The 24647-nt window shown below is 38.7% G+C and overlaps 1 protein-coding gene across 4 annotated transcripts in view; it reads right to left on the reverse strand.

Annotated features, from left to right (window-relative positions):
• Positions 1-640: 640 nt before the first annotated feature.
• The window catches only part of TAPT1 (transmembrane anterior posterior transformation 1), a 104001-nt gene continuing 79994 nt past the window's right edge, over positions 641-24647 (reverse strand). For all 4 annotated transcript variants that reach the window (XM_054029335.1, XM_054029336.1, XM_054029337.1 and 1 more), the window contains 5 exons: positions 23308-23367; positions 21681-21749; positions 18700-18776; positions 10098-10258; positions 641-6975 (listed from right to left, as the gene is read on the reverse strand). In XM_054029335.1, the coding sequence (XP_053885310.1) occupies positions 6746-6975; positions 10098-10258; positions 18700-18776; positions 21681-21749; positions 23308-23367 (597 nt within the window). In that variant the 3' untranslated portion in view covers positions 641-6745. The remainder of the gene's footprint in view (positions 6976-10097; positions 10259-18699; positions 18777-21680; positions 21750-23307; positions 23368-24647) is intronic.

Here is a 24647-nt window from a genome sequence, read left to right on the forward strand (position 1 = left end):
CTGCTTAACTTCACCCTCCCATGAATCATGTTCATGCAACTCCTCCTAATATGCAGAGATACCTTTTAGGTTTCATAACTATGAGAGATGGTCTAGCTGCGTAAGTTAGTAAGTCAGTTACGGCCCTTCTAGTGAAAATAAATTTCAGATGGCTGCTTAGAAGTCATATAAGGTAATTTGTTTCTTGAAGTCAATAGAATGAACACAGTCAAGTCCTCTAATATGCAAACAGTAGCTATTTAAAAGGACATTATGAGAAGGAAAGATCCCTCCATTGAATATCTCGGAAGAAGTCAATTCCAACACAGCCAGGATTTCATCAGCTGATTAAAAGTGTGCTTGAGACTAGTTTGCTCACTTAAATTAGAGTGTGTCCTGATTTGTAAGGCAGAAATATGTCCCTCTTTTGCACTCAATTTTAGTAACATTCATGTGGCAGAACAATTTCAGTTGTATAACTTTTACATAGGACATGAGCAGTTATGAATAAAGTCTATTTGTTTCACTTGTGTCCTCCCCTTCCACCAAAAATAAATAAATTCAAATTTCCTATTTATAAGACTGAACAGCTGTGAATTAGCATTTGAAGTTTGCCATAATAAAGTGAGTACTTACTTCATTAAGACGGGATTTACTGGCATGACAAAAAACAAGTTGCTTTATTAAAACTGTAATTGAAAAAATATATAGATATTTACAGTAAAGGAAACTTCTTAACAAAATCAAACCACTAAAGATGAGAAATTTACACAATACATAAACCCTAAATTATGATTGACAAATAAATTAACAGAAAACTCATGATTATAAAACCCACTTTGCCTTGAGGGGAAATTCTGCTTGGTCTGATGAATGTTTGAAAGACTGCATAACCTTTCATAGCTTAATAAAATATTCCCATGGAAAAAGTTTGGTAGTTAAAGACCAACAAAATGCATCTTGTGTGCACACTATCAGTTTTCTATGTGTGCTTTTAAAATTCATTTGGCAATTCATTTTAGCTTAAAGACAGCGGGGGCAATCTGGTTTCAATTCTTTTTGGGATACATGGATTCCACATGCCCATTTATTCATTCATTCATTTCTCAATGATCTGAAATAAAACAAGACAGGATGACTGAAATTTGCAAGCAAAGAGAATGAAATCCACATAAATGTAAATAAATGGGATGCACAATGCATAGCTGGGCCTGGCTGGTATTCGCAACTGTGCTTCCCCTGACTTCAGCAAATCACCTCTGGGGTTATACAGAGGAAGATGGTAGACTGTAACTGTACTAAGGTTACAAAGGATGTAGTGCTCTTTCCTTCACGGTGCAGACTAAATGTTCAAAGAATCAAAGTGTGCAGCCAGGGAACTAACAATTTAAGAGAGCCTGGTGCAATGGGAACCAATGTACCTTACATCCCTATTTGGTGCCTATAATACCAGATATTCAAACAGTCCAACAAAAAGTTTGTGTGCTTACAATTGCCCTCTGATCAACAACCCTTTCTCAAATACATCTTTGTATTACTCTGATGCAGCAAAGCACTTAAGCATGTTTGTAACAGAGAGTGAGTAGTCCCACTGAAGTCATTCACTTCTCACATGCTTAAATCATGCATGACTTACTGTTTTGCTGGACTGAAGCCCAGGTAAGCATCTTCTAATAGCTCCTTTCACTATCATTGGCTCCAGCTAACTTTGTCATTCACACTGTAGCCTTTTGTAACACCTCTCCCCCCCCAAAAGTCTGATTTTACTATTGCTGAAACCAAACTATTACCTTTTCATTTCTCTCTCAAAATCCACAGGTATTAATTTGTAAAACATGAGCTAAAAAGTTAAACCTCTAACATTTTACTTATTTCTAATAAAACACATAAAAGGGGGCTACCTATTAAAACATCTTTCCTCTTTTTCCTAGGGCAGTTGAAAATGAGACCCATTTAGAGGTGCCAGCCTAATTAAAATTACAATTTGAAATCACATCTAAAGATATCATTTAGCTAAATAAAAACTTGCTACCGGATCAGTCCTGGGTAAGGTATATTTATAATTTGAGTATATTGTTTTACAAGTTCTTGCTCATTTTTTAATCTTTATTTTTGCTATATATTCTCTCAGTTACTATTTTTACATGGTTATCTATTTCTTCCTTCATTTCCCTTTGTAATAAAGCTTCACGGGAACTAAGGAGCACTTTTTAATACATCAGATTTGCACATACTGATCGATTATGTTAAGTATCTGACAAACGTGCTTCTGCATGAATAAAGAAATGGCCATAACATGACATGCATATTTGGTAGTCACATTTAGGCAATTAAGTTTTATACATCTGCTGAAACTGTTGAACTGTATGCAAGTTAGGAAGGAGATACAGGAACCTCATTTTATAAACTTACCCGTGGCTCTACATAATTTCCTGCCCATCTCTTGAGTTATATGAAGTTCCTTGAGTGGCAAGTAACTACATCTTAGAAATGCACAAACAGCATTTTGACCTCCCCCCTTACAAATCTAGGCGGGAGAGAGATTTAAATATAAGGCACCTATGAGTGCTTTGTAATCATTTTGTAAATATTTTATAAATATTATTCTATTTAAATAATGTCTTATTTATTCCTTCTCACAAGTCAAGCAATGGCAGATTCTGCATTGCACCAGGTAATAAGCCTACCTCCAGTAAACCGCTTGGTACAGTACAAATTACAAGAACACAACTTGTGGCAAAATGGTGCAGTCACTGTCCATTTAAACAACTGATTGGCCGATCGTTCAGTAGTAACATAAGCCCATACGGTGCTGTGGTTCAGAACTTGATTAAAGACCATCCAGGGAAAATATTTGCTAGTTAGTTATAAAGACTCGTCACTTATCCCTCCCCAACTGCATATCTACCCTGTAAAACAGGTTGGCCAAACTACAACCTTTAGCACATTTGACTTTCCCCTGCTTGTCTAAGTCCATCCATCAGAAACATGCTCTTCCTCACCAACTCTAGGAAAAGCACCAAGAGCAGACAGACTAGGAAGAGAAAGGATGAAGAGGGGACAATGCAGAGGGGGAAAAAATAGCAAATAAACTGTAGGAGATGCCTACAGTGTCAGGTGGGCTTGCAAAGCCTAAGCCACACATCCATACTGCTATTTTTAACATGCAGCTCGAGTCCCGCTAGTGCAAGTTTGTCTACCAAGCTGGGAGGCAGGCTCCCAGCTGCAATGCAGACAGGCTTATCTACCTGGAGACACTCAGGAAAATTACTGTGAATTAATGAAAACTGTGAATTTAAATCAGATTAGTTAAACTGCATTAAACCCCAGTGTGGAGAAACACATTCAGAATTGAAGTGACCTTAAAACCAAGTGGGGGGCACAGATCACACACTGCCCCCTTTTCATTCTTCTGTACATGCTACTTTACCACATTATATATTCCCCAACACTAATAAAGTTTGGTGCAGTAGTCTATCATGTTTGGAGAAGGTAATCTAATAAAGGATTCGGAGTAGAAGGGCAGTTAGAGAGGTGATGGAAGGCTGGCAGTTCTAGGGAGCTGTGAAATTTGCAGAACATGGTCTGTAGCGTATAGTAGTAGTGATATGTGCCTGCAGGTGGAGGAATAGAGAGTCTTGATAGGTAGGCATTAATATTTACTTCTCATTTCTTTGCTTTTGTGGGGAGATTTGTCAGGTATATTGTGCGTAGCAACCTTAAGTGCTTTGCAATGAAGTTTCTGGTTTATTAGTTTCCTAGGTTTTTTTAATGCTTGAAAGGGAGTGGGAAAGCCAAACCTGTGCGGTAGTAGAAATGCAGCAATCCTGGTGTAGGCTAAAATCTGACATAAATGGGTAGTTACTGAAAGCGAGTTGGCGGCCTGCCCCGGTCAGTCAGGTTTGGATTGTCTAGTTCTCATCAATCAGATTTGCATTTGCACCAGTTCTAGTTAGCATACCTCTCGAAAAAATTTTATGTGGATAGACAGTGTTCAGTACAAACTAGGATGACAAGGAAAAATTTCAGCAAGCGCCCTATTTCAAAGACTTCCTATTAACATTCTGAAGAGAAATCAAGTATGTATGGTTTGTATGAAGTACATAAATAATCCAGATATCATACAAACTAACCCTGTGTGATATTTTAGAGGAAAAAAAGGAATGTATCCCATTTTAAGCCCCGTTAGAACACAACCCTATGTAGTTGCTACAAGTCACCTGCAAAGTGTGTTCACAGAATAAATGGAAATACAATATATTTAATAGGTTGCATTTTAAATGGTCACATATTTACAAATCACATTTCTACAGGAAGTTTTTTTTAAAAAAACCCTGCTATTACTGCAACTAACTTTTCTATCACGAAGAGTTGGGCTTTTTTTTTTTACTTTTGCATTTGACAATACTTTGTACAGTCAGTTCCCCTTGTTTGTGTAGGTCTTTCTTACAGTAAGGGAGGAAAGACACTAAGAATAGGAACCTGGAATGTAAAACCACAAAAATTAACAGGATGATATAAGGGCAATTGAAATAAAAAAAGCCTACTTCAAAAAAAATGGACTGGATTTCAATTTGATTCTGTCTCTAAACAATTAGCATTCGATTAACAGTAGGCTGACATTAGTACTTCCTGTGGGTTTGACATAGTGATGAATACACAAGAACAAAACCAGTATTAAAACCAGGTCTAAAGTAGGCTGCTTGTCCTATGCTTGCAAAAAATAAGTTCTTCATCGTGAAACCAGAAGATGCAGAAATCACATTGCAGTATTCAAAATTGACAACTGTTGCAAAGAAATCCAGTCCATTCTTTTCCTTTTTTTAAACAAAGATTACGAAATTGAATTTTATTGAGTTTCACACAAGATGCACTTATAAAATTGGTACAGAAAGTCATTTAACAGATGAAAATCATTCCAAGCTTCCTTTAGCAACTGTTAAATAACTGAAAAATTCACAGATGATCTGAATTGAATTTGAATGTGTAAATTTCTCAAGGAGCATAAAATACACCCAAAATAAAAGCATTTTAGACTCTCCTCTCGCCCTCACCCCCAGCCATTTCAGTTGATTCTGGACACTACTGCAGCTGCTGTTGGTGGGGGAGGAGAAGGGGCAGCAAGAGGCTCCCTTTAGAGCAGATGATGTTGACTTGTATGGTAAAGCCATTTTTCATGACAACTTCACATTCTGATCTGTTTCATAACATTATTTCTGTACATTTCTCTGTTCTGTCATATTAATACAACTCTGCAGATTTTAGGAATTAGCATGTATTCTTCCACATTTCCTATTCATAAATCAAACATTAAACTTTGGCTTTTCAACTCCAATAGATTACAAATTAGTTAATAAAAGAAATCCTGTGGTTTGTTCATCACTGAAATATCTGTATCATATCAAAAAACCAAAATAAAATTCCAAGGGAAATAATTTAGCAGACATCAACTTAAATCTTTTGAAAGGTTTTGAGAGAGAAAATAGAGGTTAATGTTACATTTTAACAGCAAATGTGGGATTCATCACTGGATGAAAGATTGTCTTTTGATTCACTTCTCTAACCTAGTTATTGAGCTGAAATGCAGTTAATTCTTGAGGGATTCAACATGCCTTTCATCAATTCCCCCAACCTTGCCACACACACCAGAAATTAAGATGCATTATACTTCATAAAACCAAGCGTTTCATAACAAAGCTATTCATAGCTACTTAAGTTTGCTTAAAATCCATCAATTAAAATGGACACTTCTGATTTTCTGTATAACTATTCTATGGGCAATTTTTCCAGCTAAGTTAATATATGGATGCCATTTTTATCAACTTGTTTAAACCAAAATGTAATGAGTAATTATTTCTTCAATTGCATTGGAATTATCTGGAATTAATGCAACACTGGTGTTGCTGGCTGCAGTTCGCACTACCTTTTCTCAATATAAAGAAGTGTCACTTTGTAACAAAATGCTTCCCATTGCAAAAAACAAGCCTCGGCTTTTTTTTTAAAAAGCCTTTCATATAGCATTTATAAATGTATATAGTTTGCCTTGCAGAACACATTGTAATTGAACAGAATAATGATGAAGCTGAGTTTGCCCAGTTATGCGGAACCTTCACTGTATTTCTTTGTATTTGTGATCCATTTCCCTCGCTGGTTTAGATTTTAGATAAAATACTATGCAGTAGGTCTTTCATTTAAGATACTGTAGTATTTTATTCTGATTAGTTCTGATACATCTTCAAAGATTTTTCTGGTGACAAGAATAATTATCTCGACTTACTGTTTAATCTACCAGTGCTTTTTTATGTGTTTGCTGATAAGTACAAGTTTTGAAATCTGCAGCTGTTTATGAAAACAACATGAGACTGGAAAGATGAGCTTCCTATTAAAGTTGTCACATATTTCCAGGTATATCCTTATACTGGAGAGACCTTGATGAAAAATGATATGTTCTGGAAGCATGGTTTCAAAAAGCAAAACAGGATTTTGATTTTTTCAGTCTATTTCGAAGACAGCGATACTGTAGCTCTGCCAAATAGACAAGAGACTCTCACAATCCATTATATTTTCCAAAGAGACAAGTTAAAGATTTCTGTTACTTGATCTGACCAGCTACCAAGCCTAGTTACTTGTAAAAATTAATATCTGTTTGCCATTAATAATTTAAGTTTTTAAATAAATATTTAAGTGCCTTTTTTGGCAACTGTCCATTCTGGTAGCATTTTCTGTCCCAATAGCTCAGTATCCTAAGCACATCTATTCAGAAAACTTAGTCAATTCTGTTTCCACAAATAGTAAACCTGTCTATCTCCAACAAATCTTTCTTTGAAGATCTGTGTTTTAATTCTGAATTGTCTTGGCTTATATCTTTATCTTCTCCATCAGGAGTCGTCAGGAATTGATCAGAGTTGCTTGTCACAAGTAAAGACGTAGGATTTTCCTTCTGATGTACAGGCTGATTGGTAACTGATGCAGAGAAACTTTCGTCTGTGGGAATTCCTATTGGAAGAGCAGAAAATCAGAATTAAAAAAAATGTGTTAATTGTATAAGCACATCAATAAATTTGAAATTGACAGATCTGTCCATCATCAAAGCTGCACTGAGGGCTGAGAAAGTTAGCCATGCGAACAATAAAAGTAGTACAAAATAAATGAACCAATTTTGGAAACCAGATACTTCTGAATATCTGTCAAACCACTTCACTTTTTGTTACCACTGCCAGTAAGAACCTAAAATGCTTACTAATGCAATAAAATATTGTGTATGAATTTCCATTAATGTTGTGATACAAATCCAGCAAAATAAAGAAGTCCAGGAAAGCCAGGAATATACCATATATCATCCAATATTAAAGAACAATGGGATGCAATAAAACAAGCAGATAAAGGTCATGATCATTGTGGCATGTTACAGAAAGCCATATGGTATGTTTCTGGTTTACTTGCCTGTTTTTGATGGTTTGTGTAATAAGTTTGTTTTTTCCATCCATCCCATCTGAAGCCAGTTGAAATGATCCCAATTAACAGTAGTAACAGATCTGATTTCTGTGAAAGAATCTACCTATGTTACCAGTGACAGGATTGTATCCCTAACTATCTGCATAGGAAAGCTGGATGCCCTAAGTTTTATCCCATGGAGAAGGTTCAGATACGGTAAAATAATTAACGTGTGTATTTTTATAGCATTGGATCCCCAAATAACTATGAACCGCCTGATTTGTCAGGATTCCTTCTTTTTGTTTCCATAGAACTGAACATTGAGTTTATTAATACAATTTTAAAAAGGCAGTTATGTATGAACACTTAACACATTTCTATGCTGTATTAAAATATAATTTTTGAAACAGCTGAAAATTCATGATTTTCCCCATCCCAAAGGGCAACAAGTTATTTTTTTTCCTCCTCTTAGAAACAAGATAACCAACATATTTTAAGGGAGTTTTTGAAAAACATCTGGCTTGGTCTGAGAAGCTGTTGTAAGACCCAGCCAAAAGAACATTATCTGACAAAAGTAATAAACATCAAAATAGGGGTTTACAACAGAAATATTGCAGCAATGTGTAAGACCATATCATTACTAGTTCCAGAAAAAACTACTTTATAAAGCAGCTTCTCTATCATATCACCTCTTCCAGTCATTTGTATATTTTTTAGGAAAATAACCAATCTTTGGAGTAATGTAATAAGTCCTGTGTAAGTAAAACATACTGCACCCACCAGGGAAGAACAATCATAACAAGGTTCAATGTAGAGCTTCAATATGTAGGTAAGTATCTTTCCATTGAACAATTTCCAGAGGAAACCACTGTTCAATTTAAAAATGATTACCAGTCTAATTAGTGAGCTTATTCTTCAAGAGTAGTTTCAAACTTTACCCAGGGTAATTGCAACTGTGTACATTGCTATGAGAAAGGTGCAAACTCTCAGGAAAATAAACTACCCTTATACTATAGGCTGAAGGAAAGTAGGTTAGATGAATTCATTGACACCGGTGATTATATTGCTAGCAATAGATGCTGTGCTGTTCAAGCCTATAATTGGGACACAGGGATTAATCAATAATGCAGAATTCTGCAATAATAATGAATAGAGAGGAGTGAAGGCAAGCTAGAAAAATTCTTACATATGATCTGGCTTTACAGGGAAACAATTGTTGTTAAGAGTGACTGTATTTATAAAACGAAGTGATGGCATTGAAGAATTAAGCTTCTTCCACCTTTGAGGATTTTATAGAAGCCGAGAATATTTTTTAAGTGACATTCACAGAAATATATAGGTCTCTGCTTCTTATAAAATTGTGTCATTTGAGGCATAAGCTCTCTACTGGACTGACCTGGTAAGCTTACTGCTGCTTCAGCTAAAAATAGTCTTCAGGGTGTATTTACTGGGAACTGTTGGTAAGTTTTAATGGTCAACCCTTAAAACACGAATTATTAAGTCCCACATCAAAATTAAGTATTAAAATATTTTATAATTTAAGAAAAAATTAGTACTGTAATACTGCAACATTTTCTAGTGAAAGCGTGGAAAAAGCATCCAGACCTACTGTACGTAAGTTTTTTCACCATATAACCAAAACCACCAATGTTATGGATTTAAGCCATTTTAAAATAAATGTATGCACTAAGTTCAGCTCAATGTGATTTGACACAGTTGAGATATGGGGTTTTATAACTGAAATGCTGGCAGACTCTTAACTCTACTATTGCTGGCGAGACACTATGATGTCTAATAAACACCTTACATTTCATGCTGTTCAAGTCTTGGGCAAACAGAGTAGAACACAAGAAAGCCTCACTGTTAAATTCTCCGGGGCTTCCACTGGATTCTTCCCAGAGATGATATACACTCCAACTTTGTTGATCAGAACAGTGAAGGTTTCTGTTTTCCCCCATATTATGTCAAAGAGGGATATAAAAAAACTAATACACCATTACAATTATTTATTAGTAACAGAGGTTTTTTTTTAACACTGATGTTAAAGGTGCTATATATAAACTGCAGAAGACTAAGAAAACCACCTTATATACTACAAAACAAAAAACAAGGAGGCAAATATCAGACCAGGAGAATTAACGTTAATCTCATTTAGAGAATGAAAAGCTGCCTGAAATCTTCCTATCTTCATTACAATTTTAAGTAATTGTACCTGCTGCATGTCATATTTTGCCTGCATTTCTGTAAGAATTCAATGGAACATTCCTTATGAAATGACAATATTGTCAGAGCTCAAGCCAAATGTGAAATATCAGCATTTACAAGAAGGTGCTCCTCTAAATGCGCACAGACATGCACACAAAGTCAGTACTAGTTCTCATTTTGCTTCCCTACCTCCTTTCCCATACCCTGGTGGAATTTTATTGTAGTGGAGAATATTTACGTCCGTGAAGGATGAAGCACTGAATAATGGAAAATAATTATTTTGTTTACAGAACTGTGCTCCAGCTGCTAGGTGTATGCTCACAGTCCTAACATGTGAACCAAAGCATAGTTATCATGTGGTACAGTTTGTGGTAAAGGTACTGTTGAACAGCAGAGAGGGGAACAGCTGACTGAATACTAAGTTTAATCTGGAAACAGTTTCCTTTTCACTGATCATCAGAACAAGCAGTTAAACTTACCGTGAGGAGATTTAAATTTGCTTTGGGGTTTGCTGAGTGGTTTGCCTGGGGTGCTAGTAGGGGGAGGATTGAACAACTTCTCTTCCATTTTTGCCTCCTTTACATATTGGCATGACTTGCCCAACAACACAATGCTGTTAAGGACTTTTAGTGAAATTAACCTGAAAGATAAAAGGGTACATTTACATATTTGCATTAGTGGATGTTCATATAAAAACAAGTATCAGAGGGGTAGCCGTGTTCAGAATCTGAATCTGTAAAAAGCAACAGAGGGTCCTGTGGCACCTTTAAGACTAACAGAAGTATTGGAGCATAAGCTTTTGTGGGTGAATGCCCACTTCATCAGACGCAAGACATATAAAAACAGTTTCATGTATGGTTTCTGATGTTTGGAAGGGATTTAATTTGTTAGCTAATCCTTCCAACTGTAAGGCTCTTTCTTAAGGCCTATAGACATACACCCCCCCCAAAAAACAGCACACTAATTTGGTTTCAGGCTCAATGTTTTAACGTAAAGAGTTTCATAGGGTAAAAATTTCAAATGTTGCTAGAAGTCATTTGGATCCTAATATTAGTATTTTAGTTACTTAATATCAGTATTCACTTCATGGAGCAGCTATGGGAATTTCAGTAAATTTTCAATACATTTGGTATATAAACATCTACTTTGAAGCGCGTATCAAAAATAACAGCAGGTCTGTGATAGCTTTGAAGCATCTCTAATAATAATAATGTGGAGCTCTCAAACTCTGAACAACCATGGGCCACATAAGGAGTTCAAAGACTACACCTAATTTCCATAAAATGGCCAAATTGAAGTAGCCCTCAGCTTTAATACTGAGGTGTGTGGTCCAGAGAGTCTACAAATCCCATCATGCAATATTCCATTTCTATCTGAGAAGGCTGGGAGTAACATGACCTAGTAGATAGTGGACACCTACATTATTTTCCTGCCTCTGCCACTGATTTGCTGTGTGAACTTCGGCACGTCACTTTAGTTCTCTCTACCTCAGTTTTCCCATCTGTAAAATGGGAAAGAGGATTTTCTACCTTTGTAAAGTGCTTTAAGATTTATAGATTAAAAGAACTTTATAAAAGCTAATTACTACTACTACTACTGACAGAACATCAAATGCTAGGATCTTAAATATTTTTAGATTACGTCTCCATATTGAAGATGAAGGCAGCTGTGATTTAGAGCTTTGATTTACAGGCTAGTTTGATGGTTCTATGCTATTCTGGGCTCAGAATTTGGGTCTCCTGAACCTGTTTCTCACTCAAGGAGCTGCAAGAGTACCTTTTATTTCTCTCATTAGATAGCCCTGCAGCAGTTGTGATAGAGTTTGGATGGAGCCCTATATCCCTGCTCAACATTAGGATAGTAAATAGGTAGAGAAGAATGTGGGAACCCACTGATTATGGAAATCTCAATAGACATTGTGATGATAATCTAAATTCAGAAAAAGTGAATGTTTTCAAATTAAAAGCCTTAGAGCAGGTTTGATTTGTGCATTATAAAAAGACCAAAGTATACTTCAGTAGCAACTCAACTATCACACAATGCATTAACACAAATCATGTCAAAAAGAGAAAAATGTAGCATACAACATTTCTCTCTCTCAAAAGTATTTTTATGTAATAAATTTTCCTATAAAAGTAAGTCTGTTAGAGGGATAGGAGGATATGCAGAGCAGACCATCTTCAGTATTTAAAAAGGAACCTCTCACTTTGGTACCCAAGCAACCACAAACTAGACAAAATTAGATTCCCCCAGGTCTGTAACTGTGGTTCTATAAGGTCCCTTCTATTAGGGTAAGAGAACAGGGTGATGTCGTGGTGTCTGCTATAGACCACCAGACCAGGATGATGAGGTAGACTAGGCTTTTTTTTGGACAACTAACAGAAGTTTGCAGATCACAGGCCCTCGTTCTCATAAGGGCCTTCAAACACCCTGACATCTGCTGGGAGAGCAATACAGAAGTGCACAGACAATCCAGGAAGTTTTTGGAGAGAGTTGGGGACAACTTCCTGGTGCAAGTGCTGGAGGAACCAACTAGGGGCCGTGCTCCTCTTGACCTACTGCTCACAAACAGGGAAGAATTGGTAGGGGAAGTAGAAGTGGGTAGCAACCTGCACAGCAGTGACCATGAGATGGTAGAGTTCAGGATCCTGCCAAAAGGAAGGAAGGAAGGAGAGCTGCAGAATACAGACCTTGGACTTCAGACTGACTCCCTCAGGGCACTGATAGCCTCCCAGGGGATCCTGCCTAATATGAGGGGTAAAGGAGTCCAGGAGAGCTGGCTGTATTTTAAAAAAGTCTTATTGAGGGCACAGGAACAAATCAGAAGAAAGAATAGCAAATATGGCAGGCGATCAGCTTGGCTTAACAGAAAAATCTTTGGTGAGCTTAAACACAAAAAGAAAGCATACAAGACATGGAAACTTGGACAGATGACTAGGGAGGAGTATCAAAATATTGCTCGAGCATGTAAGGGTGTAATTAGGAAGGCCAAAGCACAATTGGAGTTGCAACTAGCAAGGGATGTGAAGGGTAACAAGGGTTTCTACAGGTATGTTAGCAACAAGGTGGTCAGGGAAAAGTGTGGGACTCTTATTGAATGGGGGAGGCAACCTAGTGACAGATTATGTGGGAAAAGCTGAAGTACTCAATTTTTTTTTGCCTAGGTCTTCACAGACAGGGTCAGCTCCCAGACTACTGCACTGGGCAGCAAAGTATGGGGAGGAGGTGAGAAGCCCTCAGTGGTGAAAGAACAGGTTAAGGACTATTTAGAAGAGCTGGACATGCACAAGTCCACTGGTCTGGATCTAATGCATCCGAGTGTGCTGAGGGAGATGGCTGATGTGATTGCAGAGCCACTGGCCATTATCTTTGAAAACTCATGGTGATCGGGGGAGGTCCTCATCTCAGTCCCTGGAAAAATCACAGAGCAGGGCCTCAAGGAATCCATTTGAAGCAGTTGGAGGAGAGGAAGGTGATCAGGAACAATCAATATGGATTCACCAACGGCAAGTCATGCCTGACCAACCTGATTGCCTTCTATGATGAGATAACTGGCTTTGTGGATATGGGGAAAGCGGAGGACATAATATATCTTGACTTTAGCAAAGCTTTTGATACGGGCTCCCACAGTATTCTTGCCAGCAAGTATGGATTGGATGAATGGATTATAAAGTGGATAGAAAGCTGGCTAGATCGTCGGACTCAACAGGTAATGATCAATGGCTCGATGTCTAGTTGGCAGCTGGTATCAAGCGGAGTGCCCCAGGGGTTGGTCCTGAGGCCAGTTTTGTTCAACATCTTCTTTAATGATCTGGATGATGGGATAGATTGCACCTTCAGCAAGTTCGCGGATGACACTGAGCTGGGGGGAGAGGTAGGTACACTGGGGCATAGGGATAGGGTCCAGAGTGACCTACCCAAATTGATGGATTGGGCCAAAAGAAATCTGATGAGGTTCAACAAGGACAAGTGTAGAGTCCTGCACTTAGGACGGAAGAATCCCATGTGCTGCTACAAGCTGGGGACTGAATGGCTAAGCCGCAGTTCTGCAGAAAAGGACCTGGGGATTACAGTGGATGAGAAGCTGGATATGAGTTAACAGTGTGCCCTTGTTGCATATTGGACTGCATTAGAAGGAGCATTGCTAGCAGATGGAGGGAAGTGATTATTCCCTTCTATTCGGCACTGGTGAGACCACATCTGGAGGATTGCGTCCAGTTCTGGGCCCCTCACTACAGAAAGGATGTGGACAAATTGGAGAGAGTCCAGTGGAGGGCAAAAAAAAAATGATTAGGGGACTGGGACACATGATTTATGAGGAGAGGCTGAGGGAACTGGGCTTATTTAGTCGGCAGAAGAGAGGAGTCGGGGGGATTTGATAGTAGCCTTCAACTACCTGAAAGGGGGTGGGGGGGTTCCAAAGAGGATGGAGCTAGGCCGTTCTCAGTGGTAGCAGATGACAGAACAAGAAGCAATGGTCTCAAGTTGCAGTGGGGGAGGTCTAGGTTGGATATTAGGAAAAATTATTTCACTAGGAGGGTGGTGAAGCACTGGAATGGGTTACCTAGGGAGGTGGTGGAATCTCCATCCTTAGAGTTTTTTAAGGCCCAGCTTGACAAAGCCATGGCTGGTATGATTTAGTTGGGGTTGGTCCTGCTTTGAACAGGGGGTTGGACTAGATGACCTCCTGAGGTCTCTCTGGCCCTAATCTTCTATGATAATAGTTTTTCTTTCTACAAAGACATATTTTCTTTCCCCACACCAACTTTCCAAAAAGACCTTCAGGAGTTTTTCCCAAAACAAGATACTTTCACAGATATGTACTATTGTTTCAAAAAATGAAGGTTTCATGGCCTAATCCAATTCAATGATTGTTGGATCAGGATGTTGGTGGGTTACAACTCACCCTTCTGATGTATTAATACCAGATTTTCATCCTGGATTACATAAGAGCTTCCAAAAAATTTTCTGTCACAGGGCTTTGGGTTTCTAACTACTGGGAGGGCAGAAGTGGGTCAGATTAGTTTACTGTGAACAGCTCAAAATCATAAAATTAAATCAAAACGCAAATTACAAATCTTGGGCAAAACTTAATATTTTTTATTACATTTAATAATGTAACTTAATAAAGAATTATTGTTGCACCCCATCAAAACAATTTCCTCCTTATTTTAATCTAAATCCTTTGTGATAAAATCTTAAAGCTTTATCTAGGCAGTGTTTCTCACATCTGTATTATACCTAAATTCTCTCACATTGCAGATAATTCCACTTATGTAGATTATAATTACAGACACTGAAAGCAGTGTGCAGAACTTGGAATTACTCAGAGGATTTAGGAGATGTACTAATTCTAAACCTGAGATCACAGCAAAAGAATAAGGTCCATTCTCACTTTGAAATTCATATAGTATGACAAAATCTAATCTAAAACTAAATCCAAAGAAGAAACAGGTCACAGCTGTCTTTATTCATATATACTTAACACATCACTACAGACTCTGTCTCCTGCCATTTTGAAGGTCAATGTCCCATTTGGAGCAGAATTGGTGAGTTGGAGTCAGGTGTTTTATTGGTGTAATTTTTTTATTTACAAAATGTACACAGGCCCCGTTTCTTTGAATTGGGGTGGTAACAAACAACACACAGACAACTCCCTTCCTGCAGAAACCTCAGACCAGGCACTTCTGCCCTGGACCCAGGATTCCTGCACTTTGTTTCTCTCTAAGGCCATACCCAAGTCTTACTGCTCAACACAGAGGGTATGTCTTTGAGTATGTCTACACAGCAAAGAAAAACCTGTGTCTGGCCTGTGCCAGCTGACTTGGGCTCTTGATCTGTGGGCCTGTTTCACTGCTGTGTAGACTTCCGGGCTTGGGCTGAAGCCTGAGCTCTGGGACCCTCCCACCTCGCAGGGTCCTAGAGTCCGGGCTCCAGACGTCTACACAGCAGTGAAACAGCTCCGCAGCCTGATCTGTAATTGGCCAGCTGTGGTACAGGCCAGCTATGGGTTTCTCTTTGCTGTGGAGAAATGTCCTTTGTGATCCTGGGAGCCCTTCAACGCCAGCTGGCTGAGGGGTCTCACCCCATACTGTAACTCACATCAGGCCTGACACACACACTGCATCAACACACTGTTGTCATAATATATATCTAAAAAGTGTCACATAAATTGTATATAAACTGGTGACACGCAGGTCCTAGAAATCATTGTATGATGCACGTATGGGGTGGGTACAAAGTTATAGATGTGTGTTGGAAATGTGTTCTTAAAATGTGTCTTGGAAGACAGAGCATAAAACTTAGTCTGCCCTAGACAAAGGAATGTGTATTCACCAGTCTGATTGGCTTGGTTACCAGCAGAAGACAATGGAAGTATATTTACATATAAGGTAAACAAAGCCATCAAGCTAAATGAGCAGGGGAGAAGAGTGTTTAACAATGATACTAAGGGAGAAAATCTGCACCCCAGGAAGACTTCCTGGCTCTTGAGACAGAGACAATGGAGTTTGAGTAATATAAGGGGAGAAAAAAGATTTTTTAGTTATCCATCACTGAGGGGACAACAGGGTACAGCACCTAGGAAAGCTGGATCCTCGTGGTCTGAAAGGCAAGAACTGCTGGAAACTTTATATAGTGAGAAACTGCTTAGGCAAAAATTGTAACTTGCTAAAGTTAAGTTTTAGTCACTAGAAAGCTTGTTTTGTTTTGTTTGTAACCAGACCAATATCTTTTATTCTTGCCTAGTATCACTTAAATCTCTGTACTCAAACTTCTTCTTATTTTGTTACAAAACTATCTCAGTTCTGGTATATTAAAGTGAAGTGGGAGTCTTCAGCTAAACCAATTGGCAGAGTCCTGAAGAGTTTGCTGGCCTGATACACAGCTGAGCAACAGCAAAACTCTCATTTGCTGAGGCTGAAGGATAACACAGTGGCTCACAATTCTGGGTGTCCTGAGCAGGATGTCAGTCTTCTCTGCAGTTAACTTGGTTTTGCCTAGCCTGGGTGTGAGCAGACACATTGAAAAGACACACTCAAGTTACAATATCCTCACTGGTGCTGCACTCACTAGTGAGAGTTGGTAGGATTTCAGTGGGCGTATCCCATAGTCTTGTGCTGCACTAAGCTGAGATGCTAACTGTTGGAGAATTTTTAGAAGGCACTGAAGGACTATCAGCATTCAAAGGGTTTATCTTGCATCCTCACAGCAAAGTGGGCTGGTAACCAGCCCATCTGAAAGCAGCACCCAGACTTTAGTCTATGCCACCGGACAGGCCAACTAGCTGGGGCTGAAAGCACCACTCAGCTTGGGACAGAGGATTTTATATGTGGATGTAAGAATCTGGGTTAATGTTATAGTGAAAACATGCCCAGATATTCTTCTCAACTTGCCCCAGCCCCTGAGTTTTATATCTGGCAAACCTCTAGCCCAAGCATAGACGCCGACTTTCCAAAGTTCGGGGGGGGGGGGGGGGGGGGGGCCGGTTCGGGGTTGACCCAAGCCCCACCCCACCCCTTCACCCAAGGCCCCAACCCTGCCCCGCCTTTTTCCACCCAGTTCTGCCCCCTCCCTTGAGCGCGCCACATGCTCGCTCTCCTCCCTCAGACCCTTCTGCCTGCATGCCGTGAAACAGCTGATAAAATGGCGGGTGGGAGGCGCTAATCCACGGGGCCCGCCAGTGGGCGGGAGGCACTGGGAGTGGGGTGGGGAGCTGATAGAGGGGCTGCTGGTGGGTGCTCATTACCTACCACTTTCCCCCAGGTGTGCTCCAGGCCCGGAGCACCCATGGAGTTGGCACCTATGAGCCCAAGGCTACTTACTGAGACCACATGGCCTAGAAAGGAGAGTCTGGGCATCTACCCTCCTTCTGTGCAGCAGCTTTGCAATAGGTAGGAACCTTAAGGCTTCACCCATACAATACCCTTAATGATTCTCTGGGTGTGGTTACTGCTTGACATCTTTAGCTCTTTCCAGAGGGAGTTTATCCAGGAAGGCATATGCTTCAATACCACCCAATGTGCAAGGCGGCACTGTCATATGATCTTTCAATTTAAAATCTTTTTTTCCAAGTTCTTCAGTTTACCAGTTGAGTGGTATAAGTATTCAGTCACTGAATACAATCGTGGTCATTAGCAGTTACATGAGTCTACTTTGCACACTATAAAAATCTATTTCAATTTTAGTTTTTAAATGCACTAGCATTTTGTATTTACTTGCAGTCTTATTTGTTAATTAGTTAAAAATTGTTTCAGGTGGGGAATGAGCCAAAATGTCCCCTTAAGCCCAAATGAAGCATGCAATTACCTTATTATGAATCATAAATACGGCACAGAAAAACTACAGATATCCACCTCCACTTGGATTTAGATTAAATGTATGTGAGGACCTATTTTTTCTAAGGGCAGCACTTGTGTGCTCCAGATCAGGGTGACTACCATCTGCTCCATTCTATCCAAATTTGATGTCGTCCTCGAGCTCCTGGCCAACTGCCAAAGTTAACTTTTCTCAGCTGGGGGTTTTATGCCTCTGGTTTAAGCAAACACAGCATTATTAATTATTGTACAAGATTCTGTGAGGTCGTATGATAAGCTAATCACTATATTAAATAGCTAGGATTACATACAACCTCAGGAAATGTAAAATAACACACGTTTAATTCAAAGAAGAAATATATAAAACACTCCTTATACCCTATTTGACCGTGTCATATCTGGTCTCATTTTGTTGACCGTAATCATAACTTCTCACTAATTGAAAAGGAAGGCTCTGAAACTGATGCAAAAGTTTATCCGCAAATTGCTCAGTGGCTGTTATTTTTATTCTCCCATGCCTCAGCCAAAGCATGTACTTTTGCGAAGAGTGTGAGCTCCATACAGGTAATCTCAGCTTCTGCTGCTAGATCCAACTATGACTGTTCTGCAATGCATTTTATGTAAATTTCACACCTATTGGGCTCCATGGAGAAGAGACTGTATTATGACTGTACCTTGAAACATCAACAGAGCAAATTATTTCTTACAATCTTTTAGTTAAACAACAGTAAATACCGTTCAATAATTGCTTTTGTGTTCCGCTTACCCACAGTAGAAGAGCACAACACAGGCATAAGCCAAGACTCCTTGTACTTTTATTGAGCTTGTTACGACTCTGATGAGCTGTTTAAAAATAAAAGTTCAACAGTTCAGGCACATAGATTAATAATTAATAGAATATTTAAAGAGGGCATTTACATTGAGTGAAGTTTGACAAAAATGAGAATATTTATACTAAGGACAATTAACTTTGTAATGTTCTGTATTCCTCTTGATATTGCTAATTATTCAAGAATTATCTGAATAAATATTACACGAGTATCTGCTATAACTTGACTTGCAATAGAGTTGTTATTCTAGTAGGGTTGTTGATTAATCGTAGTTAACTCAAGCAATTAACTCAAAAAATTAATTGTGATTAATCGCAGCTTTAATCGCACTGTTAAGCAAGAGAATACCAATTGAAATTTATTAAATATTGCTGGATGTCTTTCTACATTTTCATATGTATTGTATTCTATGTTGTAACTGAAATCAACGTGTATATTATTTTTTATTACAAATTTTTGCAATGTAAAAATGAAACAAAAGAAATAGTATTTTTCAGTTCACCTCATACAAGTACTGTAGTGCAATCTTTGTTGTGAAAGCGCAACTTAGAAATGTAGATTTTTTTTTGTTACATAACTGCACTCAAAAACAAAACAGTGTGATTAATCACGCGATTAATCACCTGACAGCTCTAAATTCTAGTAATAACTCTATACTCTGTTGCTATATAAATGATTGATATCAAGTTCAGCATTATGACTTCTTGACAGAATCAAGAAAGAAATGATGGGCTGGAAGAGGATTCCAGTTATTGATACAAATATCTGAGGCAACTACCCAATATATATGTGTGGAAATCACATTAAAGATATTGATGTAGTGAACCAGAATTGTAATGTATCACTCTGCACTAAAGAAAACTTGAGACAGCTATTTTGTGGACTCAGCATGTTACGGAACCTATCTGCTTGCAAAGTTTGAACACCAAGAAATCACAAGTTCGTTTTCAGTGAGCAGTTAAGGCCCAAATTCAGGAAAACACTTAAGCTTGGGCTTAAGTCCCATCCTTGTTAAGGACAGCATTTCAGCACATGCTGAACTTTAGACATGTACTTAAGTCCCATCTTGAATAGGGATGCGTTCCATAATTGAAGTCTAAGTAGATAACTGTAATTTTGACCATAGTAGATGTTGGTCCCTGCTGAACTTAACTAGACAAAGTTATCAGTAACATTTTTGCTGGATCCCTGTGGGACAGTATTGCAACAAAAAAATGAAAAATGTTACATCACTAATCACTCTACCAGTAACATTATGGAACTCTGATGGCAGAGTTGGTGCTTCTGTCCAATGCCATTATGACTAAGGGCTCGTCTACACAGATATTGACCAGAACAATGATTGCAGAATATGGTATTCCAGAATAGCTCCCTTTGTAGTCACTAGTTCAGAATAAAAGTCACTTTATTTTGGAATAAAGTATGTGCTCAGAAATCACAAAATGCACTAATTATTCCAAAATAAAGTGCCTTTAATTCTGGAATAGCATGCCGACATGGGCTGGGGGGTTGGAGGAAGGGGGGGAGAGGAAACACAGGGAGCTAATCCAGAACAGTTTATACCACAATAGTTATTCTGGTCCCCTCCCCTGTGCAGACAAGCCCTAAGCCACTGAACATACCAGTGCAGGGAAGGGCATGATAAGAAAACACTGAAGGTGTTTTATAAAATTTTTCCTACCAAGAGCCTTCGAAACCTGCACAACTGTCAGCTTCCTGGCAGCCAGCTGCTTTTGCTATTCTGACTGAACAATCAGGATACTTGCCAAAAGGAATAAATGTTCAATCAGTATGGCGGTAGCCTGTTCCACTATAATGGTCCAAGTCATTATAAATTCCATAGTAGTAATCTGCATTTAATCCTCTATGCTGGGAGGATAAAAAACACTAACACATACATCAAGTCATGACTCTGTATCAAGTGGTATAGATTTCCTTATGTTGAGTGCTAAGTCAGACGTGTAGCATCATTTAGAGGTGTTAAAATATAAAGAAGTGCTCATTTCACATTCACATAATTTTTTCAACACAATGAGCTGTGCAGCCTACTAGCAACAACTATACTTACATCAAACCTCTCCACAGAAGTAACAATCAAGCCCTCTAACCCTTAGCTCACTTCCCACATAACAGGGGGTGGTGGGAAGGAAGGGTGTTCCAGCATGTCCAAAAGAAAGAAACTAAGCCTTTTTTGGACCAAGGAGTGGAGTGAATTCTGAAGTTGAGGGACCCTCATGTAGAACAATCTTGTGGTTAAGGCACTGAACCTGAGTTTAAGAGATGTAGGTTCAACTCCTGGCTCTGCCAGAGACTTCCTATGTGACTTTAGTCAAGTCACTTAATCTCTGTGCCTCATTCTTATATATAAGAAGACGATAATGCTTCCCTACCTCACACAGGGTTGTGAGGATCAATTAATTGTTTGTGACCCACTCAGATATTAGGGTGATTGTGGCCATATAACCAAATAGACAGCCCTCTCTCCGTTATATGAAGAAAACTCCAACAAATATGTGTATGTTGACCTCAACTGTGGCAGCAATGGAAAGAGACAGAGAGCATTTCTTAGGCAATCAGGTTCCTAACTCATTTACAGGTTAAAACCCAACACCATGAACTCTACCAGGAAACTTAGCAGCAGCCTGTATAAATCCTGGGGCATTTATGCTCCTGGCGTGAAGTTACATCTAATAATCATTCACTTTATTCTGCTGCAGCTTCACTTTCTATGTGGCCTTAAAATAGAGCACCATGTCTCCTGGTGGCAAAGACATGGGTCCTCATCTATTTCACACTGAGTTTCTTCAGAAAAATAAAGCATTTTTCTATGACCTTGAATTAATCTTTTATCCCTAAGCAGAATTCTTACTAACCACTGAGAGATTTTTGGTCTGAAAAATGAAAATACATGACTTACTAAAACAGCCAATGGGAGAGGAATAAAACCCATTCTCCTGGAAACAGAATCGCTGTAATCTGTGTATGCCTGCAAAAAAAGAATTGGAATTTGAGGCATCTCTCCCCTATTTTGGCTTGGCACACATTCTAGGAAGGTAGCAATCACTACTAGCATACATATTACATTGATAAAGAAGTAACTATTTAAATCTGATAAACAACTGCTTTCACAGAAATCTACATGGATATGCAAATGTAAATATCTGTTTGTGTGAATACAATTAACACTAACATGACTGTTAAAATTAGCCACAGAGCTCTAAATCAAGAGCAATTAGGAAATTATACCTCAAACCATGCCAAAGCATTTCAAAAGCGCACTACTGCCACTTCACTTAGAGATATTTTTGTTATCAATTCAGTTTTGATCCCTAAATAGAACATGCAAAAATCCACATTGCAAATAAAAAAAGAAGAAATAAAAAAAGAAAAAGAAAATGTGATTATCTAAAGCACCATAGTAGCAATTTAAATAGTCATTCCAAGTTCCTCTGTAATTAGGCTCAAGATAACACCTCTCCTTACCTCTTTTTAAAAAACCAATTAAAGGCTTTGTTCTCATTGGTACTATAAAAGTGGTCTACTTTGCCTGAGAATTCTCATGTGGTACTGAAAATTCTCTGATGCTGAAGAACAGTTATATCATATTAGCATTCATTTTCCTCAAGCCACCCTCACAAAAAGAAATATAAAATATACGACTTTTCAGAATCATCCAGTTTATTCCTAAAATTTGTAATATGAAGATTCCATTAGTATTCCAGGTAATTTAGCCCCTCTTGTCCATGGCAAGGTATGAAAGATTTTTACTTATGTTTCTTCATTCATAAGCTTGATAAAGGAAGATTGCTTACCAGTAATCTCAGTTCTCTGAATGTACTGCCTCTGCAGATCCACGATGTAGGAGTAACAAGCATGGCACGAGGGATTTACATAGGGAATTCATATGGTAGTAGGAAAATTACCAATGAATGTTGTACAAATAACTATAGTAGGTCACCAAACTATGCTAAGATTAAATGGGAAGGAAGAGTAGATCTATTTTATGAAAGGCTGCAGGTAGTTCAAAATTACTTCAGGAAAACCCTGTTAAACTTGTTTAACCAGTTTACTTCCAACATATCACATACACCTCTACCTCGATATAACGCTGTCCTTGGGAGCCAAAAAATCTTACCGCGTTATAGGTGAAACCGCATTATATTGAACTTGCTTTGATTCACCGGACTGCGCAGCCCTGCCCTCCCCCGCCCCCCGAGCACTGCTTTACCACGTTATATCCGAATTCGTGTTATATTGGGTCGCATTATACCGAGGTAGTGGTGTAATTAAACCTGTGCAAGCATAGTTTGCTCTTAAAAATCAAAGGCAATTGACTGCAAGAAATTTGAAGAACTGAACAGAAGTTATGTGACTAGATCATGGTGCAATATTAATTTCATTTTGCACGTGCACAATAGCAGGATATAATTTCAGTGTTATAGAAGAGAACATTTTCTGAATATCTGTTGGCATTGACATTTGCTTTACTGAAAACAAGGACATCAGTTAATAAAAGAACATGGCCTTTTAATTTTCACGCTTACATTTTTCTGTCGACTGCTAACAAGGTCAAATGCCAGGCTGGCTCTGTACTCACTGTAGACCTGGAAAAAAAAAATCCGGCACATTGGATGTGTGATTCATTTACATGAGATCACAATTTACAGCAGCAACAGGATTTCATTGATAAAATATTTATCAGAAAGAGATTTATAAGGCTTGTGCAGGAACTGATGCATTCACTCTTGCCCTTTCATGGAGGTACACACTGCTGTATAAGTAAGGACAACTATTGTATACACATGAGCAAACAGAAGCCAATTTTCTAAAATATACAACTGTGCATGATACAATTAGATTACAGTATATACATTTACTTTTGGATTTTAGATTCACCAATACGGTATTAACAACTGTGTTAAGCCAACTGGCCATGTATATTTTGCCAGGATGATTAACGTGGCCACTAAAGCCCAAGTGGGATATCTAGAAGAGGATTTAGAAATGAGAAACCCCATGTTCTGGCCAAATTCCAAATAGGAAGTTATATTGGCCTGGATACAAAAAAAGGAGTTAGCTTCAGCAGGATAGAGGTCTGTTGCATTCTGGATAAATAATTAGTCTCTCTTTTGGGCCACAGAGAGACAGACCGGGAAAACAAGCATGAAAAGGATTCTATAGGTTGGTGATTAGAGCACTCACCCAGGATGTGAAAGATCCAGAATCTAGCCCCCTGCACCAATGAATTTTTAATATATATCTATATAATATAGATAGATAGATATTCATAGTGGAACAGCTTCAACAAGAGAGACTGAGGGAGCCCCCATATCAGAATATCCTATAATTCAATGGTAGAGTACTTACCTGAGAGGTAGCAGATCCCTGTTTAAATCCCTTCCCCCCCTCAGTTGGAGGGGGGGTATTTAAACCAGGGATCCCCCACATCCCAGGTGACTACCCTAATCACTGGGCCAAAAGTTATAATGGAGGTTTTCCCTCCTCCCCATCCTGGTCTATTTTGTGTTAACTCACCTGAGAGGCCAGTCCAGCAGGCAAGCTCAGAAGGCACCTACTAGATTGGGCCCCAAATGCCTATCTTCCCCTGGTTTGTGAATCGCTCTGGGGCTTAGGTGAGAGAAAGATGTCCAGACACCTAGAGTGGGGCTGCAGTGTGCATGTTCAGAGGCAGAAACATAGGTATACAGGGAACTTTTACAGCAAAAATTTAGGTGCCAGTTAAGTTAAAACACCTACAGGGTATGGAGGGAGTGTTTTGTACATTGCAGAGGTCCTGAAACCGGGACTTATGCATCTAACTCCTTTTGTGCATCCAGCCATTCTGCCTATCCAAAATGTCCTCAACAATGTCAATTTGATATAG

Source organism: Malaclemys terrapin, chromosome 5 (assembly GCF_027887155.1).
Source record: "Malaclemys terrapin pileata isolate rMalTer1 chromosome 5, rMalTer1.hap1, whole genome shotgun sequence".
Classification (NCBI taxonomy): domain Eukaryota; kingdom Metazoa; phylum Chordata; order Testudines; family Emydidae; genus Malaclemys; species Malaclemys terrapin.